At 39.1% G+C, this 16,855-nt stretch overlaps 2 protein-coding genes across 2 annotated transcripts; both read left to right on the forward strand.

Moving 5' to 3' along the window:
• The first annotated feature begins 204 nt into the window (after positions 1-204).
• On the forward strand, positions 205-2,953 carry LOC137180551 (GTPase IMAP family member 4-like). The gene has a single exon (XM_067585942.1). It carries the CDS (start codon positions 303-305, stop codon positions 1,284-1,286), a length of 984 nt encoding a protein of 327 aa, XP_067442043.1. The 5' UTR covers positions 205-302; the 3' UTR covers positions 1,287-2,953.
• Positions 2,954-4,425: 1,472 nt separating this feature from the next.
• On the forward strand, positions 4,426-16,714 carry LOC137179637 (adipose secreted signaling protein). The gene is made up of 6 exons (XM_067584466.1): positions 4,426-4,593; positions 6,921-7,001; positions 8,918-9,054; positions 9,223-9,376; positions 11,903-12,028; positions 13,833-16,714. The coding sequence occupies exons 2-6, from the start codon at positions 6,983-6,985 to the stop codon at positions 13,931-13,933; spliced, it is 537 nt and encodes a 178-aa protein (XP_067440567.1). The 5' UTR covers positions 4,426-4,593; positions 6,921-6,982; the 3' UTR covers positions 13,934-16,714.
• The last annotated feature ends 141 nt before the right edge of the window (positions 16,715-16,855 follow it).

The raw sequence follows: 16,855 nt of genomic DNA on the forward strand, positions 1-16,855 counted from the left end.
AATAATCTCACATACTTTTATCTGACTATATGCTCTGGATTTTCAGAGAGCCGTCACTTTAAATAACGAGTCATAACAATGATAGAATAATGAAATAATTCAATGATTCTTGTAGATTGTTGATCCATACAGTACTATCCATTTGATCAAGACATGTTTTGCTATCACTGCAAGAGTTGTATTAAATAAAAAAAATCTACACCCTGATGTTGATGAATTCTGAACTGTCAGTACGTATCTAATGCTTGTCATTCTTCTACTCAGCACCCATCAGAAGAAATGACATAGAGCTGAGGATAGTGATGGTGGGGAAGACTGGAATTGGGAAGAGCGCCACTGGAAACACCATCCTGGGACGACAGTGCTTTGAATCAAAGTTCAGTGCTAAGTCTATGACTGTAGACTGTTCTAAGGGTGAAGCTGTGGTGCATGGACAACAGGTTGCTGTTATCGACACCCCAGGCCTGTTTGACACCAGGTTCGGCATGGATGAAACCACTAAAGATATGACCATGTGCATCTCTTATGCTGCTCCTGGACCCCATGTCTTCCTGGTGGTCATCAGGCTGGGAAGATTCACTGAAGAGGAAAAGCAGACGATGCAGAAGATTCAAGAAGTCTTTGGCCAGGCTGCAGACAGATACAGCATGGTGCTCTTTACTGGTGGTGACCTTCTTGAAGATATCACTATTGAGGAGTTCTTGGATGAAAGTCTAGACCTGCAGGAACTCGTAGCCAGATGTAACAACCAGTACCATGTCTTCAATAATAAACTGAAGGATGGTGCTCAGGTCATTGAGCTGCTCCAGAAGATCAGAAATATAGTCCAGAAGAACGGAGGAAGCCACTACACCAACGAGATGTTCCAAGAGGCCGAGAGAGCAATCGAGCAGGAGAAACAACGCATCCTCAAAGAGAAAGAAGAACAAATACGTAGAGAACAAGAGGAACTGGAGAGGAAACTAAAGGAAAAATATGAAAAAGAGATGAAGAAAATTAATGACCAACTCCAGGCTGAGAGAGAGAGGGAGAGGAAAGAGAGAGAGGAGGAGAGGGAGAGGGAGAAGGAGGAGATGAATGAGGAGAGGAAGAGGGAGAGGGAGGAGAGAGAGGCAGAGAGAAAAAGAGAGAGAGAGGAGAAAGAAAGGGAGATGACAAACATGATGAATAAACTAAAGGAACAGCATGACAGAGAACTCAGAGAGGAAAGAGAAAGGTTGGACAACAGGCATGAAAGGTCAGCTAGACATCAAGCTGAAAGGCGTCATAGATGCATAATCCTATAATCAGTTCAGTGAAATCATCTTGTCCATTGTTCATTACATCGGTGGTGTCAAAGAAATTAATTCAATTTCAACTTAATCATAAAATGAAGTTCATTATTAGTTTAATAATATATAATTGGCATATTTGAAACATTCCTCTCTAACTCCTAATAATTACATCTTGGGGCAAAAAATAATGTGTTGAATAAATCTTATATTATATGTTTAATGAACTCATTACATTAACTTTATTAAAAACATAATTCAGTTAGCATATATGTATATTTCCCTAAATTCATTATGTTGAAATATTCCAGAAATCTTTTAGTTCTTCAGTTATTTTAGTTTGAGAGAGTCACATGACCGAGGTTTGCTAGAGTATGTGTTTTCTACTGTATGCATGTATGTCTGATAAGTTGAGTTCAATTGCATTTTGCTGTAATAAACAGTAGAGGAAGTAGAGGTTGCGAACCAGAAATAAAACCAGTCGCCTTGACCATCTATGAGAGAAAAATGGAGAGAAGTCTTCAGGAATTTGTTTTTGTTTGGGCAAGTTGTAATTGTTCTTTCATGCCGGCTAGAATTGGCCATGTTTTCATGCAAATTCATAAGAATATCTGGGGAGATGCTGACAGTGGAAACAGCTGATCAGTCATGTTGGCTTCATCAGAACTTATTAAGTAAAGGTGTTTCTATCTCCTATTTAGCACATTAACTCTTTTTCGAAAAAGGCAAAAACCACCTCAAGTGAGTGTAAAAACTTTTTTGCGAAATTGAGGAAGTTTTTTCAAATTTTGCCTTTTCTAATGCGATACTTTAAAATGTACATTAATATACGTTGATGGAAACACAAAGTTCTGTGTCTGTGATACCATTGCTTTTTAACAACTTGAATAACTGCCATATGCTATGACGTTTAAATGAATGAGCCTTGTTCCAGACCTAACAAAGGCTACCCATGACAGAGTTTTTAAGCATTTCAAGAAGGTCTGGTGTTGCTCTTGTAAATGAATGTCCCCACAGCTAAAAACAAACAAACAAGCCAATCAGAGGATTGGACCTAGGGATGGGGTTTAATAGCATTTTAGCAAATTTGAATCCCGTATCGAATCCACTTATCAAATCTTATTTTTACCTTTACCTGTTTACCTTTCAGGAATTCCACCAGCTTAGGTGTGTGGTCATTAAAGTGAATTGAATTAAATTGAATGCGCAAGTAAAAAGGCTCAACGACTCAAAGATGTCGAATTAACATTTGCTGGCAGAATCACCTCAGTTTTTAGTGCTTGCCTAATTCATGTTCACAGTGTAGCAACAACCTGAAGGTAAGATGAGCATTAAATGTATCTGACACATCCTGTATGTATGCATGTATTCTTGTCCTGATTCAGAACTATTAAACTGATCATATTAAAATGTTGATATGAATCAAAGTTTAACTGTGAGATTCTTAAATTGATGTGGGGTGATCAGCTAGGGGTTGCTACTCTGTTGGTCCCTGTTGAACTACGGAACACACATGGTTCACTTGTGGCTGTACAGTGGTGTTACAGAGTGATGTGTCTTCAGCTGACTACAGACAGCAGCAGAGAGCACATTCACCAGAGAACAGATAAACTTTTCACTTTAGTCTTAGCATTAACCTTAATTTACTACAGCTGATCTAGCCTGCTGCCACTGTTTGTTATTTAAAGCAGCAACAGCGAAAGCAGCATCACTGAAAAATCATTTTGAATGAAGATCTGAGTAGGATGGAAACGTCCTGATTAAATTTGCTGGCTTGGAGTAAGTGTGAAGTAGTTGCCTTTTTCATTCACTTGCTTTCTGTCCCCTAAAGGGAGGTGAGTCCCCACAAGTGACTTTGTAAACAGATTTGTGTTCTCACAACATGAGTAATAGGCCTACTTGGTACATACACACACACACACACACACACACACACACACACACACACACACACACACACACACAAACACACACACAAACACACACACACACCCCTTAGCCTAGTGCTCTCATTTAATCAACCACATCAACAGGTAAGTGGATGTAACAAAACAGCGCATTGGAGAGTCTGTTCTAAAGCATCAGCTTTGTCATGAAGAGGGCATGTCTGACACCGAAAAGCAGGAAAGAAATCACTGAGCACATCACCAAATGCATTTCTCGCTGCTTGTGTTTGGCACAATGTTAGAGGATGTTGGGCCTTTGTGGCAGCCCAGTTTGATAAATACATAACTATTTCTTCCAGATATGATTTTAATTTACCTGTTTGATGGAGCACCCTTAGAAGATATGTGCCAAAGAGGCCCTATCTGATTCCCACTGCTATGTGCAGCATGTGTGCTATGCACCGATACTAATCAGTACAGTATTTAATTTGCTTGTGATAAGAATGTGTTGAGGTTTTCAACAATTTTCTGCTGCATTAAGAAACTTTATACCGCAGTTATAGCGAGCCAGTACGACCCTCAATACTTTGAACCAAAGAGGGAGAAGAAAAAGAAATATGAACATGGATATTTACACCATCAAATTTGGATACTAAGAAATATAGTCATTTAGAGTAAAATATCTCAACAACTTTTGGATATATTAAATTTTGTATACATGCATGGTCCTCAGAGGATGCCAAATGACAGGGGTGGCCACTGCCTATAGATTTATTATAATGTTTAGATATGAAACATATCATACCCCCCCAGAGCAGAGATAATATAAAGGTATATAAAGGTACCTTAAGAGCAGAGGCTGTATATAAAGGTACCTTAAGAGCAGAGGCTATATATAAATGTACCTCAAGAGCAGAGGCTATATATAAATGTACCTCAAGAGCAGAGGCTGTATATAAATGCACCTAAAGGGCAGAGGCTATATATAAATGTACTTAAAGAGCAGAGGCTGTATATAAAGGTACCTTAAGAGCAGAGGCTGTATATAAATGTACCTCAAGAGCAGAGGCTGTATATAAAGGTACCTTAAGAGCAGAGGCTATATATAAATGCACCTAAAGGGCAGAGGCTATATATAAATGTACTTAAAGAGCAGAGGCTGTATATAAAGGTACCTAAAGAGCAGAGGCTGCATATAAAGGTACCTAAAGAGCAGACGTAGCTACAAGCGCGCGACGCGAACGTCACGCGCGTGTCCGCTGAGAGGGTACATACCCGCGCGCACGAAACATGCTGGAGCCTTCTCCCTGAGTCTATTCAATGCAGTAGGGACGAATACTAATAGTTTCTGCTCAAGAGGGGAATAACGACAGGTCACTGCTGGTGTTATGGGTGCAGAAAGGCACAACAAATGTCCAGCACATCCACACTGAACGGTGCGTATCTCCTATGTGATTGTTTTCTATGGCTGATAGCGGCGAACGGCGGGAGGGCTGCTGCAGGATGCTGAATTGATGGGCGTGTGTCTGTGTTTTAAACCGATCGAGACAGTTTTATCCATTAGTCCACACATACCAATAAGCCTGATACTATATTTCAAATTGTTATAGGATCACGATTTGTTGTGGTAAAGCCTGGTGTGCTAAAGAGCTGTACGAGACAGTCAAATAATGTCTGCTCGGGTTGGTTGGATGGTTGAGAAGGAGGGACACTCAACCCAGAAATGGGACATTATTCTTTAGTAATTCATAATAAAATGCTGTTGGTTTCGCTTTACTTTACTTATAATTAGTCCAAAATGTTCATGTACCTTTAGTTTAATTTAATTAATTAATTAGATTCATCTCTTAGATGAATTTAGTGACAACTCCCCAAAAAATCTTCTTTCAGGGGAACGTGTGTTTGTTTTCCTCTCTGTATCACAGCCTTCAATGCAGACACTGTATACTGTGTCCCAGCCTGTCAAAGATTTCTGCTGCACTGTAAGAGAATACATCTATATATGAAATTCTGAAATAATTTAAAAACTGCTGACAGTATGTTAAGTTAAGATTCTGTTTACTGTATGAAGGCATCCATATAACCCCATGACAAGGAGAAATGAACTGCACACCTAAAGAACTACAACAGTTAAAACTAAACAGTTGTGAATATCTGATTAAAAAGTGACTTGTTTGGAATAACAAAAACCGAGGGCCTCTCTTATTATGTATTTCCTCCTCTGTCATTCAGTGATTCCACTCTCTATCTTTTGGAGTGATCAGCACCATTATCAAAACATATCAACATGAAGAACATATTATGGCAGATTCTCAATGGCATTTCATCCCATTTGCTACTTTCAAAAGGAGAGGATGTTTGCCTTTCCTATGATAGCAGTTACTCACTATCTAAGTTACTTATCAAACAAAACACAAACAGGCTCTTTTGGCATAGCAGCTTCAAGATATACTACTATCAAAATACCATAGCTACTTATAATTTTACACTAATTTGCAGTGTATTTTGTCAAGAAAGAAAATTCTCTTTGGAATGAGAAAAGTGGCATTACAAAAGACACAGATGATGTTTTTGATCCAAATGGTGAATTGTGCTCTAATTAGGGCTGAACAATTAATCGGAATTTTATCAAAAAAGCAACAAGGCCTACCGCAATTTTCAAATCGCAAGGAGAAATGTGTGTCAAAATGTTATTTTGAATTAAATATTGTCATGCTGCAGAGATGTCCTGACCTACACATCATATTCTACAGAGTTAAGGAAACACCTTTGTTTGGCACATGATTCAAAAATGATCATATCCTCTAATATTGCAAATCATATTGCAATTATAATATAGGTCAAAATAATTGCGTTTAGATATTTCTATAAAATTTTAATTAGTAATACTAAAGATAGTATTCATTACTATCTTGGATTGTACAGGTTTTTGTATTTTTGTTACTGTGCACAGTGGAAAGAGTGGAGGGATTTATGTAAAAACAAAGTAAATCTATATTTAAAAAGTAGTTACTTGATGTTTTTCATTCAATACTACCCTATAAAATGTATTACAAATGAAATACCTCTGTATGCATGTGACCACATCTAAAGTCAACGGTTCCAAAGCAACACACTGAAAAATGGGTTGAAAAACCTGCTGTCATAGCCTCCTCCTGACTGCATCCTGATTCTCTCCCCAAGAACTCACTCACTGTCTTGTGAATATTTTTAGTCTCTGTTCAGTGCACACTTGTGAAGTTTCACTTGGAATGCATTCATGTTATTGCACTTTGTGGTACGCACCTAAAAGTGATCAGAGTGGTTGTGTGAAGAATGAACAAAAAGAGAGCTTGAGGCGGATGTTCAAACCCTGCCTACCTTCACTTTGCACACCTGTCCAGTTGCTGCAGAAAGTTGGTGTGATGTCACATTGTCGGTTTCAGAAAGTTGCTAATTCTAATTCCAAGTTCAGAAAGATGCACTTTGACAGGTACTTTAGATTCTCTACACTGTACAACCTGTACAGTTTACATGTCAGCATCTTCTGCTATAACAAACCAGACAGCAAAGTGTGGGACAGAGAGACATCAAGGGAGTGATGTATAAGATCAATACATGTATTGAGGGTTTTGTGATATTGATACACTGTCTGCCATCTCATATAAAGCCTGTAACAGCAAAGAGACTTCAGTAAATTATGCAACACAAAGCTCAACAAGCTCAAACATATAACATGTTTCTGTCTCTGTCCCTCTCTGTCATTGTCTGTCCTTATACTCAGGAGGTCAGTGATGACATCAATAGGGTATTGTCTGACACTTCCAAGTTCCTAACAACATAACCATGGCGACAGGAAGAAAAGGTACGTTTGACACTGCCTGTGTTCATGTGTTAAATGACAATAATTTGGCCTTCATACGATTATGTCTGACTGTTATCACCAGAGAGCAGTGTGCCTCTGGCTGTCAGTGGAAAGGGCTTCTCTAACAGATCAGTGCTAACACAGAACAAGACTAGGTCAAAACCTAATATACGGCTGGATCGACCTTGTATGGTCAATGTGTGAAACTGTGGCCAGTTTGTTACAGGGATAGTCAGTGGTAGAGTCTATAATGTGAATTCCTGGATATTAAATGTTCATCTGCAATTTTCAGTGGTGGACCCAGTAATATTTGTTGTTAAAGTGTACTAAAGTAGCATCACATGACATGGTGAAGCTACGTTTGAGTAAAAAAAGCAGGTTATAAATGCAGTTGCAAGAACAATATTTTCCACTCATATCTTGGGATGTTTGATTTGAAGGAGAACTGATTTTACTTCTAATTATAACTGTTCTAATTATTATTAACTCCCCCTGCTCTTTCATCTGTTTCACTCTGTGGATGTCTCATTTTTCACTGTATTGAGTGTTTTATCAGTGATTGTTATTATGGGTGCTTTACTTGTGCTTTAAGGAGGCTGTGGTGGAAGTTATAATGAAAGTTTTGACAGCATTTTAGCGCAAATTCAGGAGGCTTATCTCTGACCAGTTATAGCAGTTACAGTTAAATCAAGCGTACCTGCAGAGCAGCTGCCCCACACTGAACTGATATAACAGCTAGGAGTCACATGTTTTACATGCAAGACGCATGTTTTAATACTGTTGTTCATCGTTTATGATGTGAAAACATCAGAGAATCAAAAAACCTTGCGTCCAGGTATTCGTTCAGTTATAAAATCCAAACACACCGCAGAGCGCTTCTCCTGCTGCCTGCTGACAGCGCTGTCAGCCGGAGAGTCGATTACACTGGATGGTAGAGGAGGAGACAGTAGAGACACTGGTTTGTGTTTGTTTAAACAGGAGTTCTCTTTATTTAACACCAGAGCTGAGAGTGTCAGAGCTCGGAGCAGGAAACACAGTCACTCTGTGTTGCTTCTGTCCTCTGCTTCCATCATCTCACGCCTATTCATTTTAAAAGAGAGGAGTGAGGAATGGGAAAACTCCAACACAGCCAGCTGACCAATGGTGAAACTTCATCGGTCAGCCAGTCAGTCACAGACACCTGCAGTTATAGGGTTTGCCCGTCCAGCCAAAAAAGAAGGGGAGCCACAAAGCCACAAAAGAATCAGAAGTCACACAGGTTGAGTTCTTTGTCCTTAAAGTGCTGTATAAGTGTGTGTGATGATGCAACACACCCTCTTGCCTCCATATATTGGACTTCCACCTCTGGCAGCAGGCAACTGTGCTGCTTTAAGAATGCCCCCTCTAATGTTTTTATCACTCCCAAGAGTGAGAGAGAACTACATCCCAAAGTCTTCTATGATATTTTTAAAACTCAGGAAGTCAACAGTGAGTGGGGGAGTTAATTTAGGGATTTGGGAGTGTCTGTAACAAAATCAAGGAAGGTGTTTTTAATATCTAACTCTCGTTAGACTCTCGTGTCTGTGTTGTCTATGACTGAGAATAGCTCACTTCTGCACATTCTAGTAAAACCTTGGTTAGTAGTTGGTTCTAGTACCATAGTTATAGTGGTGTTGTCTAGCAAGTTTGGGCATGCTGTTGATTTATCCAGATGTTTCTGTTGACTTACACCTTAGCTGTCATGTTCAACATGTATTAAACTACATGTTTTTGCTTAAAAGCGACTCTGGCTGTTTAGATTTGTTGTTGTTTTTAGTCATTTGCTCCATAACTGATCAATCAATCAAATTAAAATTGATTGATTGATTGAATTGATTGATTGATTGATTGATTGGTTGATAGATGACATAAAGCCGGTATTCTCTCTCTGTCACCAGGCTCCACCTCTAAAGCGGGTGGGGTGCGTTTCCCTGATGATGTCGAGCCCCCCGGCTCTCCAACACGCAGAGATGACCTGTCAAACCTCTCTACTCTCATTGCTGTCCTAGAGAAGGATGGCAGCTACTTAGTCAAGGTGTGTTCATGTGCATGGGTGTGTACATGCATCATGGCCTGTTATATTCAAGCATTCAGTTGCACTTGTACTTGCCATTGACCAGACAAAAGTTATATACTAATGTATATCTTATCAAAGTGTGTGGCAGTTAACTCTTTGCCTCTACTCTGTGGTTCCTCTCTCCAGGCTGGTTTCCTGAAGAGCCACCACTGTTATGAGATTATCTTCACTGTCCCAGATGTCCCCACGCTGGGCAAAGAGCTCTCCTGTGTTCCTTCCTCCTCTCCGACTCGGAGGTCTCCCAGTCTCCGGGTCCATCATATTAACTCCACACTGGAAGGTAAGTCAAGGCCTCAGCAGGGGAAAACAGTTTGCTTTCTTGCTTAATTGTGTGAGACCACTTTGGACCAGTTAGGAAAAAAGTAGAGAGTCTCTCTGTCATTATTAAGAAGGTGAGATTACTACTCATTGAACTGGATTTATCTATAACCTTTTAGCATTAAAGTCTGCATGTCAGTGTTAACAAACATTTTTACCTGCAGTGAGACAGAGCAGTGTTTACTAATGCACTTTCAAGTCTCTCTTTATTTAGTTATTTATTACTTTTTATGGTGTATTTAATACAGTGGTATTTTTAGTCTACACACAGCCTCATAACCTCATCAGTAGTGGGGCTAAAAATGTAAACTTTGTGTCTTGGGCTTTATTCCTTTTGGAGTGGGAATGTGCTCAGTGAATTTCACTGCCATCTGCCCATGAGATTAATATATTTCTTGTGCACTAGTAGAAATTTTGAACTGATGATGAAAAGTCAAGGGTTCAGCAGCATCCTCTGGGGACAATGGCTATCTAAACAAATGGTATTACAAGCACTGTGGATATTGAAACACAGCTTTTTAACTCAAACTGCATTCAAACTGGGATGAGCAGCGATGGTTGATGAATATACAGAGCAGGCCTCTGTATCTGCCTCCATGATAGCTGGCTGGACTGGCTGTGTGCAGTGTGCTGATTGGCTCGTTGCCCAGTCTATCCATCTGCCTCTTTTTTTTCTGTTTCCCCCTTTTCTGTAGAGTCTCTTCACAATCAATCCGATAGAGGACGAAGAGGTTAAAACTCTGTTGTCATCAGACGGTAACCTAGAGACTGTGCATTAGTAGAAATTCTCTAATTACAACACACACACACACACACACACACACACACACACACACACACACACACACACACACACACACACACACAAGGGAAACATGAGCTGACCTCTGGGATTTCAGACTTGCTTTTTTTGGCAACATATCCAGGTTTACATTTATATTACTGGACTGATCAATTGTTAGCAGTATTCTCTCTGGGCCAATGATTTCAGGTGGCTCACTACCATCTTGTCAGTTACTGGAGCCAAGGAATTCAAGATGAAGCAGGAGTAAAGAGACTGGGTGGAGTTAAGGTGGGATGAGCAAACAGCAGCCACCATAGCTGATATCTCTCTCCTAGCCCGCTGCTCTTCCTGTAGCAACTGTTACTCTGTTGCTGTGGGTTTTCCTGCAGAGGGTTTCTTTCACTAGCAACAACATATCCCGTGGGTATGACCCACTGGCATGCTGTCAACACATTGAGGTGCTGCAGCTGTCGTTAAAAAATGTATTTGTTATTTTTTCTTTTTTTCTTTTTTTTTTTTTTTACAATTTATTACAAGCTGTGATATCAATTTATCCCATGGGTATGGACAGTAAACTCCAGGAACAGGTTTCAGCTTTCCAGGATAATCAAACCTACTTGAGCTATTGAAGCTAGTACGGTGAGGGCAGACTTCCACTCTTTCAGCCTCCCTCTCCAGTCTGCCAAAAAGAAATAATGAAGCTTGTGCATCAAATATGTACCATGCAGCTCAGGAGACTGACACTGTTTTGATGCATAACTAAGTGGGCAGTACACTACACATACAAATAATGTTGAAGCCAAGCGGCAACTACCATGGCTTGAGGCTGAAGTACCTGAAAGTGCCCATGACAGCTGCTAGATCCAACTGACTCCCATTCAAAAAACCTTAACTTTTCTCTTGAACTACTATGTAAATCATTGTTTTCAACGAGTTGTTATGGTCTCAATCTCTAAATTCAGGCTAATAAGTGTGCTGGTGGTCATTTTGGAAATTATTGCTCCATTAATAAGATTTGAAGACCTACAGTAGCTTTGATGTCTGCCATGAGGGTATTGATTGACAGCTGTGATTGACAGTTGGCTCACCTGCTGCTTTTCCCGGCTCTGGGACTCACACTGAATTGGACTACTGTCGCAATAACTATTGTTAGCTAAATTAGCTAAGTTAGCCCAAATGTGCAGCGCTCAGCATTCCCAGTAAGCAAGTGTTAGCTTGGGTCCGAGGTAGCAGGGGCGTATTTCCAGAGTGTGAAAGGCAACACCCTGCACTCTTTATTTTGAAATGGAAAAGATGACGCCGACCATAAGCTGTAACTCTGGGCTTCAAACCAGCTGTAATGCAAACCAACGGGTGATGTCACACCTCGCTACGTCCATCTGTATAAACAGTGTGTGCTTAGAGCACAGGTAGAAAATACAACTCCTCTACGTCTGCATTTGATCTGATGACCTTGCACAGACGAAGGAAATGACTGTCCCTCTCTCATGCTATCTCTTCTAATTTATCTCTGCCTCAATACCATTTCCCTTGCTCCTCTCCATTCACGTCAGTCCAAAGAACTTGTCTGATTGGCCAAATAAGACTCTTTCTATGCAAATCTAATTAAACAGGGTACACAAAAATACAAGAAAAAACAAACAAAATAGTGTTAGTGAATGTATAAATGTATAAATGATGAACCCTCTCCCTCCCCCACTTTAGGAGGAGTAAAGGTGACATGTGAGTACAGGACTCACCAGGAGGGGGTGCTGCAGGAGCAGATCACTATGGTAACCAGAGGGAGAAGAGACAGCAGTCTGAAGGTCAGACTTCAGGCCAGGGTCATTGGTAAGTGCGCGCGCACACACACACACGCACGCACACACACACACACACACACACACACACACACACACACACACACACACACACACACACACACAAATACTTGTCTTTCTTCACAACTAAATGCCTAACCCTACCCCTTAAACTAACCTAACGCTAATTCTAACCTTAACATTAAAACCAAGTCTTAACCCTCAAACAGTCCTTAGAAGTAGTGAGTCCTTACTGTAGTAGTAAGGACCAGCCAAATGTCCTCAGAATGCAAAAATGTCCTCACTATAATGATGTAAAACTGTAATTGGAGGATAGAAAGACAGACATACACAGCTGTATGACCCATAAATTGATCTGGTCTGCTATCATAAAGGATGTCTCAATTTCCTTTTTCTGTCTGGAGGATTGTGGAAGTCTTTCATTAATATCTGAGTTTAGATTTTTTCTGTTTTCTGATTTGCTAGTATCTAGTTAAAATCCTTGTATTGTGTTTTGATTGATAAAGTAAGCTTACAACTTTCATAGTTCATCAGGGAGATTTTTATTTTCATTTGTCCATTTTAACCTGTATAATGGATAATGTTATAGTCAGGGAGAGGAGATGAGTCTGTTGCCTTGCAGCGTCAAACACATTTTAATTAAATGTCAGTTTCTATGAGGCTAAACATACCTGTAGAAATCCTGGGTAGAGAGTATATTTTGACATGAGATATATTTACATATTTCCACCTTCCATAAAACATATGAGCTACCAGCCACATTCTCATCATAATGTGGATTATTTGATAATGAATTTACAGACAGAATATTAATAAAGGCAAATAATTAATAATTAAAAAAACATTGCAGCCAGTATAAATGGCTCATGTCCATTAACATAACAAGACATATTAGAAGCACCCAAATCTGGTTAAGCTATACAGTATTTAACAGCAAGACCAAGTACAAACAAACTTTATAAAATGGATAAATGGAGCCTGCTTTTTTATTTGCTAAATGGTCATGGTATGAGCACCATACCATGAAGTGGTCATGGTATTATAATATACACAACAGTGTCATGATATAGAGAGTAATGGACAATGAACAGACAAGACAAAGTGTGTTAATTCAGCTCTGTCTGAGTCTGACACCTGTAGGAGGAATGTGCTGTCGCTACTTTCCGTGCCAAGTGGGTGTTCAAATAACAAAAGGAACAAATGTGAAAAAACAGCTTGGCAACACTAAGCTGACTTACTGGAAGAATCTTCATTTCACCAATGCCTTTCAGCACTGGGCCTTTCATCAGGAGATTTACAGAGTGTGTAAAAAAAACACAGTCCTGTACAATCCTGTATACTCTACAAGAAGGCTGGATCCTCATTATCCAATAAGAGCTAGACACATGGATGGCCAGCCTCCAAGGGATGATGCACCACCAGCACAGAAATGAAAGTATACAACAAAATGAATCATCAACAGCAGGCATTTCACAGTCACAAAATACCATCACAAAATAAGGATATAATTAAAAAAAACCTGGGTACATGTTTAAAACTGTTATACAAATACAAATAAGAACAGCAAAACCTTTATTAGATATTGTTAAGAATGCTATACAGACTCTCTAATACTAAAATCTTCTTTCATTCCCCTTGGATCTTCAGGTTTCCTAAGAAGGTTAATTCTTCCAATAAGTCATCTTAATGTTGTTGAGTGACAACACCTAGCAAGTGTCAAGCAGGAGTGAATAGCAAACTGATATTTTATCTCTCACTCAATGTTTTTTTCTCTTTATCTATCTATATCTCTTTCTTTCTCTCCCTCTGTTCAGACCCACACCATGGGACTCCCATGCTGCTGGAGGGGGTGAGATGCCTGGGTGCTCGGAGAGACGCCCACACAAAGCACAGCAGCGACCGTAAGAGGTTGTGATCAAAAGACACACACATACAGTACATGTATTTACAACAGTATTATTCAGTGACTGGGCCGAGACACAGAGTGCTAGTACACTCAAACATCAAAATTTGTAGATACACTTGACTGGAAAATAATGGGTCTGTGTGATGCTATGTTTTGCTATTGTGAAATTCCAAGCATTCCTTGGAAAGTAATAGATAGAACGAATACTGTAATTAAAATTGATGCGTTTTCACAACAATCATGCTGAGTCATGGGTCCAAAACTATAGTTGCTTGATAATGAGACTCTGCAGCTCTGGATGGGCATTTGATCCAATTTAGATAGCCATGAAGCCTCTGTTGTTAGAGAGGTACAGTAAACCAGCACTGAACACATGCCAGCCTGCACACACACACATACACATCAAGTAGAAATAAAAATAATGATGAGCACCGCACATATTAGACTACAACTGCAAATAAAGAGATGATCATTTTTTCAGCAATGTCCCCACTTCCTTTACTATGTGTACCACTTACCATTAAGAACATTCTTCAGAATATGGTACAGTATGTTTGTTTGTATGCTTGTGATATACACCCCAAAACACAGTAGACTTGCATAATGGTAATAATTGCAATAATTTGGTAGTTTTATGAGTGTTACTGATCCAAGCCAGTCACTCATCTGTTACTTAAATGGCTTCAAAAGCAGAGCCAGCTGGCCTGATGTCACCCACATTTCTTTCAGGTCTTCTCCTAAGTTTACTATTTGCAGGCAGTAATGTTGAAATTCAACATAAGTCAAATCACAGTAAGGAATTTGTTAAAAACTAGATGTTGTTAGCAAGGTTTGTGCAGGATGACCCATGTTTACCGCTGTAGTTTCCCATTGAATATTTGACTGATTTCACCTTATGTTTGCCCCAATAGAATTCTCACTGTATTACTGACCAATCATGTTAAGACAATTAATTAAATTTAAGTGACTGGAGTTTAGTTGGGACCACTTGCTCAAGTGCACTTTAGCAGCATTGACAGTTTGCAATAAGAGCCACTTGTGACTGCACAGCAGCTTTCTTAACCAATCCACCTGTCTGCCATCACACTTTACAATCCCATGACAAAATGGGGGTATGCCATTCCTCTATTTCTAAGTAGCCATAAATGATGATGCCATAAAAAGATGAAATCATGAGGACTTTCCATATAACCACACTGTCAGTATGTATTTTTTTTAGCTGTGGCTGGCTATTAAATTATTTGTTGCTGTTTGTGGCCCATTATTGAGTCTTAATTGAAAACAATCTGTCACTCTCTGACTGGACAGGACATGTCATTATTATGATTATTATTATCATCTGCACATCTTTTATAACTAAGAAGTACTTTGCATTTTTTGCTCTGGAAAAAAATATTTATCTGCCTTAAGCTTATTTCTGTTGACGTCAGCATAGTATTCTTCATGTGATGACAGCTTTCATCAGCAAATGATACATGTTAAGTGTGAGTCGTTTTAAAGACACTGCTAATGTTGAAACAGAGAAAGAGATTCAAGAGTTTTCCCCTTATATTTGCATGATTTATATGTCATGAAGTGTAAATGAATCAACTGTCCTGACCAAACAACTACGACTGGCCAGGTGAATGATGATGAGCCTTAGTGGTGACAGAATGTGTGAAATGTTTTTGTTTTGTTTTTACCATATTGTATTTATCACATTGTAACTTCAACAAAAGAAAGCTGCAAACAATAGTGTTACACTTGTTTATTACAGGAATAGACCAAGTATTAGGTAGATTGTCTGATTTGAATAAGGTTTGAACAAGACTACTATAACACTACTATAATGTGTTCTTGGTAGATCATCAGCGCCATGCCAACATTTCAGCACATACTCTGTTGAGTCGTGCTAGCCCTTAAGCATACAATACATGAGTGATTACATGCTGTGTAGCCTATTGAGTAGTGGCAGTTAGTGCTCATTTATAAATTGCTCTTAAATTGAATTTGCAATTTGAAAATCTTTAGAGCTGTGATGGTAACTAAGCCATCAGTAATAGCCAAATAAAAATGATGGCATTATTAACAATATCTCAGCAAGCTGGCAGTTGAGTGTAATGACAACTGTCACAGGAAAATATAGCTCTCACAAACTAACATGAATTCTGTGATTTGACCAAACTACAAAATTGAAGATTTGGCTTTTGCCTTGCTCTACATGTCACTGCCTGTGCTACCTACCTACAACAGACCAAGGAGAGAGAGAGAGAGAGAGAAAAGAAACATTCATCATATTCATATAGAAACAAGATAATTGTATGATTGTGGTTGATACAAACTTATCTTGTTCAATACTAAGCAGACAACAGACAGACTTTGAGATTTTGAGACTTTGAGATTTTTTTATAGACAGTAATTACACAAACACAATATTGGTCAGAAAAATCACAATTGGATATTTTCCTCAAATCATTCAGCCCTAGTGGCAGTTAAGCAAAGCTAAGTTGAGGCTGGTCGGCTTCATAGTAACACTTTTTCATGGTATGTACTCAACATTGAATGTTTACTGTAAGTGTTGGAATAGAGCTCTGATGCCTCTGATCTACCAAATGATTAATGATTCTCAGTACATTTTCTGTTCATTTAGACATTGTTGATTGTGGATGTGTGGCCTCCAGTGTGTGTGTGCGTATCATGGTGTAATACAGTAAGTATTCTTTTGCATTTGTGTCTATAAGGATTATACCATTTGTCTGTTTACCTGACCATAAATAAAGTACCCTCTCACATTGTCACATATAAACTATACATGGTTGTGTACTTTTCTTTAATTGAATGAATATTACATATTTGCCTCTCATGTCTTCTGATCCTTCCTGTGAACTGTCATGTCATGTCATGTCAATAGTGTAGGCTTCACTTAACTTTACAAAGGAGGAGCCAGAGAAT

This window comes from Thunnus thynnus, chromosome 3 (assembly GCF_963924715.1).
Source record: "Thunnus thynnus chromosome 3, fThuThy2.1, whole genome shotgun sequence".
Classification (NCBI taxonomy): Eukaryota; Metazoa; Chordata; class Actinopteri; order Scombriformes; family Scombridae; genus Thunnus; species Thunnus thynnus.

Excerpts from the sequence above, each read along its gene's own strand:
- LOC137180551 (XM_067585942.1), top strand. The coding sequence starts at position 303 with ATGGTGGGGAAGACTGGAATTGGGAAGAGCGCCACTGGAAACACCATC.
- LOC137179637 (XM_067584466.1), top strand. Across the intron at positions 9,055-9,222 it reads ATGGCAGCTACTTAGTCAAG|GCTGGTTTCCTGAAGAGCCA; the intron begins GTGTGTTCATGT and ends TCCTCTCTCCAG. Across the intron at positions 9,377-11,902 it reads TATTAACTCCACACTGGAAG|GAGGAGTAAAGGTGACATGT; the intron begins GTAAGTCAAGGC and ends CCCCCACTTTAG.